Source organism: Eschrichtius robustus, chromosome 12 (genome assembly GCF_028021215.1).
Source record: "Eschrichtius robustus isolate mEscRob2 chromosome 12, mEscRob2.pri, whole genome shotgun sequence".
Taxonomy (NCBI): Eukaryota; Metazoa; Chordata; class Mammalia; order Artiodactyla; family Eschrichtiidae; genus Eschrichtius; species Eschrichtius robustus.
This window is the reverse complement of record NC_090835.1, coordinates 41584623-41592552: the sequence shown is the minus strand read 5'-3', so window position 1 is coordinate 41592552 and position 7930 is coordinate 41584623. Positions and strand designations below refer to the sequence as shown.

The following is a 7930-nucleotide window of genomic DNA, read 5'->3' as shown; positions in this document are numbered from 1 at the left end:
CTCTGCACGGCCCTCCTCCTCTGGTTGCCCATCTTTGCACAGGCACAGCCAGTGCAGCTCCACTGACATCCCTCACCTTTTTTTACCACATGGCGCTGACCACCTCCAGAATGCCTTCATTACCCTTGCCTCTACCACCTGGTCATAGCTCCTCCCTGGACATTTCCAGTAGCCCACTAACTCCTTTCCCCGCACCCACTCTCACCCTCCAGCCCCTGCTTTTGACCTGTCTGCTAGACCAACCAAGGTCTAGGAGTTGGGCAGGGGTTTCTCCATGTAAAAAAGTGAGCATTTTTGAGTATCTGATATGTATGATTTCACACACAAGCGTGTGCACACACACAGGCACGCACAAACCTCAAAGCTGCTTGCTCGGTTGTGTCAGATGTTGGGACCATTTTCTGTGACAAACCTCTTTAGTAAAGGGCTTGAAAACATTCAGAAGTGTGAAGCCTGCCTTCTGCCAGTTACAGTTGTGGGACCACAAGCAAATTCTATCACTCCTCAAATGTCTCACCTATAAAATGAGGAAGGGAATGTTGACTCATGGGGATGTGGTGATAACTAAAGGCATAAAATGCCTGTCACACACTACTTGCTGATAAAAAGCTGAGGGGCCGTTCATCTGTAAGGAGGAAGGAAGGACAGAGATATTTGCTAGGTGCCTGTGACAAGCCAGGCTCCAGCAGGGAGCTTCTGCCTTCACAACCCTGGATCCTGTCAACAAACCAGTGTATCCCCCCATGAGGTTCTGTGCCTGACCTGGGTCTCCCTCAGGTAAATAGCAGGGTCTGTACCTTCCAGAGTCCAAGAGAACGTGTTCTACGGGGGTTCGACTGGTATTTTCTTTTTCAGGGGATGAACAATCAGTACGCCCGCCGGGAGGTCTTCTGCCGGAACACCTGTCACGAGCTCAAACGCTTCTGGGAAAGAGAAATTGGCAAACAGACTTATTACCGAGAATCAGAAGAGCATCGCCTGGGAAGAAGTGCACTGGGAAAGTATGTGGCTTGTCTATTTTTTATTATTGATAATTAATTTTTAAAAATAGACTTTAATTTTTAGGGCAGCTTTAGGTTCACAGAAAAACTGAGCAGAAAGTAGAGAGCTTTCATACACCCCCTCCCTGCCATACACAGCCTCCCCTACCAGCAACATGCCCCACCAGAGAGGTGCATCTGTTACAATCCATGAACCCACATGGACACATCATACCCACCCTTACTTGTCTGTCTTTTAAAAGCAAAATTGATTTCCCCAGAAGAATGTCAGATGGGCATCCTAAAGGACATAATTATTTTGATTTTCCATGCATATGGTCCTGTCACCATCTATGGTTATGGGCAGTAATTTTAAAAGTTCTTTAGGACTTCCCCGGTGACTCCGTGTTTCCACTGCAGGGGGTGCAGGTTCAATCCCTGGTGGGGGAACTGAGATCCCACATGCCGCGCGACAGCAATAAATAAATAAATAAATAAATAAATAAATAAATAAATAATAATAAATTCTTCTAAGTTAACAAATGTACACTCTAGTTCTTATCTGTATAAACAGAAAAATCTCTCCTCTCTGTCACCATTTCTAGTGTGTGAGGGTTACACTAAATTTGGGGAGCAGATCAGCAGATGTATCCGTGAAGAGCAATCAAGCAAAGGAGACAATGACCAATTAATTCTCAGTGCTCGTTTGGGTAAAGACACAGGATGTCCTGCGTGTTCTAGGAGGAGGGCCAATGGGCTCTCAGCCCTCTGGTGTGCATCCCTGTTCTAGCCAAGCAAGTCGAGTGGAGAGCAGTAACTCACGTGAGCAGACCAGGGTTGCTGTCTCTGGAAACAGTGGCACCTCACCACCCTCACACATACTGCCTCTCGATGACTGCAGGGGGTCACCCACAGGACACAGGGAAGGACAGGCCGGGTCGTCTACCCCCTCATAGGGAACAGCTCAGCCACTGTCTGTTCACTAAGACCACAGCTAGTGTGTGGCCAGTTGCTGGTGGGGCAGGTGTGTGCTGGCCCAACGGCAGGGCCCATGACCCCATACTGTCAGTCCATGGTTGCTGGGCTGAGAACATGCGTGAACTCACAAGAGTTAAATTCACTGTTACCTTCCAAAACCCCGTCCTGAGCCCTAGAGGCGAACCCAGTCTCTTCCACATGCAGAGACCTGCTCAGCCATATTCCTGGCCACAGGCAAGAAAAAGCAGACTGTCCTACCTGCTGAGGCGTTGTGTTAGGGCATCTTGTCCAGGGATTCTCAGAGAAGCTGAGTCAGGTGGCCAGTCATCTGGGGAGTCCCTGCCATCTTCCTCCCCTGACACCAGGCCATTCAGCATGCTGCACACCAGAGGCCACACTGAGGCCTGTGCCACGTGTGTGTCCCCCGGGGCAGTACACAGAAGGCCTCAGGTGGAGTGAAGCTGACCTGCGGAAGATGCAAAAACCTTGTCTCTAAGCAAGGAGTAAGCCAAGGGGTGAATAAACTAGGCTCTGAAACAAACTGTGGTTTATTAAAACATTAAAATATATGTGTGCAGGATCTCTCCATGCACATAAAAAAGACTGCAGGAAAGACACTTTCTGGTTGGTGGGGTCGCAAGACTCTAACTTCTTATTTATCCTTCTCCTGCCTCTTCTAATCTGAACCTGGGTAGTCTGGCTCCAGAGGGTCTCTGCTCCTCACCACTACTCCACGTTGTCCCTTCATAAATTGTAGAAGACAGTTCTGGTTCATTAGGTTGTTCTGAGGCTTGAATAAGAAAATGTGCCTAGAGACTTCCCTGATGGTCCACTGGTTAAGACTTTGCCTTCCAATGCAGGGGGTGCGGGTTTGATCCCTGGTCCGGGAGCTAAGATCCCACATGCCTCGTGCCCAAAAAACCAAAACATAAAACAAAACCAATATTGTAACAAATTCAATAAAGACTTTAAAAATGGTCCACATCAAAAAAATCTTAAAAAAAAAAAAAAGAAAATGTGCCTAAAGCACCCAGCATGGGGCAGGGCCCAAGGTCAGTGCTCACAAATGTCAGGCCCCCTGCCTCCTCCACACTCCCACTTAATCCAGGATTGAATATAGCAGAAGCAAGATGCTAAAGGAAGAGCCCTCCGGATGCGTAGCAAGTCTCCCTGTGCCTCAGTTTCCTCCTTGTTATTTTTATCATAGAGAAACAAACACTGACAGAAGAGGGATGTTGGGGAGTTACTGCCTTTAATTAGTGGGGAGCAGTAGGTTGACAGTGTTGTTCAACTATATCCTTACTGATTTCTTGTCTGTTTTACTGATGGTTGAAATATGGGTACTGAAGATTTGCAGATTTGTCTATTTCTCCTTACAGATCTGTCACATTTTGTTTCATGTATTTTGAAGCTCTGTATTAGGTACATTAATGTTTAGGATTATTATATACTCTTGATGAATTAAACCTTTTATGACAAAACAACCCTCTTTCTCTTTGGTAATATTCTTTGCTATGAACTCTACCTTGTCTGTTGTTAATATTACCACTCCAGCCTTCGTTGATTAGGGTTAAGATGGGATATTTTTCCATCTTTTTACTTTTTTTTTTTTTTAATTAATTTTTTTTTTTTTTTTAAATTTATGGCTGTGTTGGGTCTTTGTTTCTGTGCGAGGGCTTTCTCTAGTTGTGGCAAGTGGGGGCCACTCTTCATCGCGGTGCGCGGGCCTCTCACTATCGCGGCCTCTCTTGTCGCGGAGCACAGGCTCCAGACGCGCAGGCTCAGCAGTTGTGGCTCACGGGCCTAGTTGCTCCGCGGCATGTGGGATCTTCCCAGACCAGGGCTCAAACCCGTGTCCCCTGCATTGGCAGGCAGATTCTCAACCACTGCGGCACCAGGGAAGCCCCATCTTTTTACTTTTAACCTATTTGTGTCTTCATATTTAAAATGAGTTTCTTATAGGCAAGCATATATTTGGATATATTTTAATGCAATCTGTCAACCTTTGCATTTCAATGGGATTACTTATGTCATTAACATTAATTGGTATGATTGGGTTTAAATCTACCATCTTGTTATTTGTCACCCGTTTCTCTCAACAGTTATTTATTCCCTTTCTTTTTCTGCCTACTTTTGAATTAAATATTTTTTATGACTCCATTTTATCTCCTCTTTTGGCTTTTTAACTATATCTCTGTGTGTTATTTTAGTGGTTGCTTTCACATTTACATATACATCTTTAACTTATCACTGTCTACCTTCAAGTGATACATTATTTCCTGTAGAGGGTAAGAACCTTACAATCATATAGTCCCATCTCTCCACTCCTGGTCTTTGTGTTATTATACAAAGTACAATTTGACTTCCACATATGTTATAAACGCCATATTACATCATTAACAGTTTTGCTTTGAACTGATTATCTTTTTTTTTGGCTGTGCCGTGCGGCTTGAGGGATCCTAGTTCACTGACCAGGGATAGAACTCGTGCCCCCTGCAGTGGGAGCGCAGAGTCCCAACCACTGGACCGCCAGGGAATTCCCATGAACCACTGACTATCTTTTAAAGAGATTTAAATAGTAAGAAAAAAAAAGTATTAATATGCACACACACAGATGTCTTTCCAGGTGCTCTTCATTCCACTGTGCAGATTTCCATGTGGTGTCATTTTTCCATCTGCTTGAAGGACTTCCTTTAACATGTCATATGTGACAGTCTGCTGGTAGTGAGTTCTTCCAGTTTTTGCATATCTGAAAACAACTTTATCTCACCTCTGTTTTTGAAAGATAGCTTTGCTGGGTAAATAATTCTAGATTTAAGGTTTTTTTCCCCCTCCTGTACTTTAAAGATATTGCACTTTCAAGGGAAATTTCAGAGAATTAAGACTAGAATAGTGCTCAAACAGAAGTGAGAGTTCAAATATGTATATATTTAAATTTGCAAGTCTTCTGCACACCTTTTAAAACCTGAACACATGCATGCACACACATGCACACACAGACACCTTCAGAATAAAAAGGAAGGAAGCTTCCCTGAACCAAAAACCATGGAGATGAATACTCCGTTTGTGTATATTTTGTTTGTATTTTCAGGCTCAGAGAAGAATGGAAGCAGAAACTGGAAACAAAGCTGAGACTACAGAACAATTCAGATGAGACAGAAAAGCGGGCCAATGTTGGCCAAGAGCTTCACTGACACAAGAGGATACAAAGCACGGAGGTCACTCTGCCAGGACAAGCCAGTGCAAATCCCTGAGTCCCTTTGCTACACCATACAGATCCCATACTATTGTTTCCCCCACCTGTAAATCCTGTGGGGATTTACCTGTGAATCCTTCCCCACTGCTGAGTGGGGATTATTAGCCAAGGCAGTCCTCTCTGCGTGGGGACCAGAATATTATCCCCAACATGTCTAAAGACGAGATTATCTAACAGCAAAGCTCCATGCAGCATACTTTATTTCCATACAATTATCTTCTAATTTTGAAATCCCGATATTTGAAATTCTAAGCACATGAGGGGGGATGATTTTCACGGTCATACTTTAAACATCGCACATTAGTTTTGCTCCACATTTCTCCTAGGAAACAGCACCATGTAATCCTTTCTCTTGTTTTCTCTTTATGAGAAGAGAAATGCACCTATCTGCAGAAATAAAAATATTGTAAATAGTCATTAAAATAAGGTTTGCAAATTAACTGATCTAATATTATTTTTCTCCACGTGAATTTAATAGGCTTATTCAAAAACATGTTTACGTAGAACCATTCAATAAGATCGGGATAATTTTAATAAAACTTGGTTGCCATGCCATCACTGGTATACGCGCTCTTCATTTTGTTGCTTTCTTTTAAATCTCCACATGCTGGCACTGGTTGGCTCTCTGTCAGCTCAGCTAAAGTATATCTGGCCACCCCAACAAAGTGCTTGTCACGTAGATTCTGGACTTTGAAATATCATTGTCACTGCCCAGCAATCTCTCAGGTCCCCATACAGGGTTGCTGCTTCTAAAAGTGCAAACTGTAACTAGGCCTGGTGCAACATTTCCCAACCAGGGCAAAGGAGCAGAGAGATACATGCTGTAAAGTACTTGATGGTTGTAGGCAGTGCCTGCAAAGCCTTACATATTCAAGGGGCAGTGTTACCAGGAGACACAGAGAGCAAGGCAGAGGCAATTCTGAACAGAGCAAGTGTGGTGTTCCAGTCCTCTAAATGCCCTGATGTGCCCTAAGGTGCTTCCATCCACATCCCCAGGGAGCCCAGATGGGAGCCACTAGGAGGCAAGAAGAGTTGGGGGAGCATTTCCTCAGGTTCCACACTTATATGATCCAGGAAACAGGGCTTAGAGCCCTCCTTCCTGCTATGGTCTCTCATTCAACCTGGGATTCAATTCAACTAATAAACCATGAATCCCAGCTGGGTTCATTTGAGATTGATGAAAGAGGAATTTTTGTTGGGTATAAGAGGGAAATAGGAATTAAATAGAAGGAGAAGAAAAGACAGAGCTTTCAGGCTGAGAGGCTCTCAGAAGAAAAGGCCTACCATCATGAACTGCAAAACGCTGCTGCTGGAATCTAAATGCAGTCAAGTGAGGCAGATAATGCCTGTGAAGATTCGTTGTGCATTAATTCATTCACCGCATACCTGGCACTGTGCTGTATGACCAAATACAGCAGAGTAAATCAGAAGTGATGACTCTGGAGGCTACAGTCTAGGGAAGATGGCAGAAAAGCCAAGGCAATAAGTGTGAGGGACTAAATAGCACTGGGAGCCACAGCAGGCAAAGGTGCCCACCTGATATGGGGACCCATTCTGGTCTAGGGAGGGCTTCTTAAGAACAGGGTAGTTAAACCCAAGTAAGCATGATCCAGTGAAGGCAAGATTCAGGGCTCAGGTCCTGGGTGCCTTGAGGGAATACATTTAGCTAAGCTAGAATGGGAGTGAGGAGAAGGTGTAGCAAGAGCTGAATCTGCAGAAATCAGCATTCAGGGCCTTGCTGGCTGAGAGTATGAGCTTTTCCCAAGGGCACAGGAAGCCACTGTAGGGTGTTGGCCAGGGGAGAGCCACAGTGGCCATGGTTCAGGATGATTACTTTGCACAGAAAGATGGGAGGACAAAGGTGGGAAGGCCAGCCAGGAGGTTCTGCAGATGCCTCCCAAGAGGTAAGAAGGCCCACAGAAGAAGAAGGTCCTCAGTGCCCTGGCAGCAGGGACTGGGGGGGAAAGAGACAGGGAGAGAAGCATGAGTGCCTTTTCTCACAATACTAGAGGCTTGAGGTCAAAGATCAAAGTGGCAGCATGGTCGGTTTCTGGTGAGAGCTCTTTCCTGTCTTGTAGATGGCCGCTTCTCACTGTGTCCTCACATGGCATGAGGAGAGACAGAGAGAAAGGGAGAGAGGGAGAGGGGGAGAGAGGGACAGAGAGAACAAGCTCTCTGGCGTCTCTTCTTATAAGGACACTAATCCCATCACAAGGGCCCCACCTGCATGACCTTATCTAAACCTAATTACCCCCCAAAGGCCTCATTTCCAAATACCATCACATGAAGGGTTAGGGCTTCAGCATATAAATTTGGGGCAGGGTAGGGTTTGAGGGGCAGGGAGGACACAATTCAGTCCATAGCAGAATGGGATGCTTTCAAACTATGTATCAAGTCCTGGACACATCCCATTTATAAAATTGACCAGGCTCAAACAGCAAAAACTTTGAGAGCTGAACTATGGTGTGGAATTCCATAGGTTTCAAACTGGCCTCTGGGTAGCACACAAGCAACAGACCACAAAAGCAAAGGCTTTGAAAAGTAATTGACATTTAAAGTGTAGCCCACGAAAGTGGGCCAGGACATGCGTTCTTAACATAAACAGATTGACTGCCTACTAAAATAGATACATAAAAAGGAGAGTCTCCTAGCCTTGTACTCAAAATGTCCAGGATACAGTCCAAAATGACTCATACCAAAAGCCAAGAAAATCTCA

General features: G+C 44.9%; 1 protein-coding gene across 1 annotated transcript; it reads left to right on the top strand.

The window, feature by feature from the left end:
* The first annotated feature begins 852 nt into the window (after positions 1-852).
* Positions 853-5152, top strand: FAM240A (family with sequence similarity 240 member A). The gene is made up of 2 exons (XM_068559443.1): positions 853-1001; positions 5050-5152. Exons 1-2 carry the CDS (start codon positions 859-861, stop codon positions 5150-5152), a joined length of 246 nt encoding a protein of 81 aa, XP_068415544.1. The 5' UTR covers positions 853-858.
* Positions 5153-7930: the final 2778 nt, after the last annotated feature.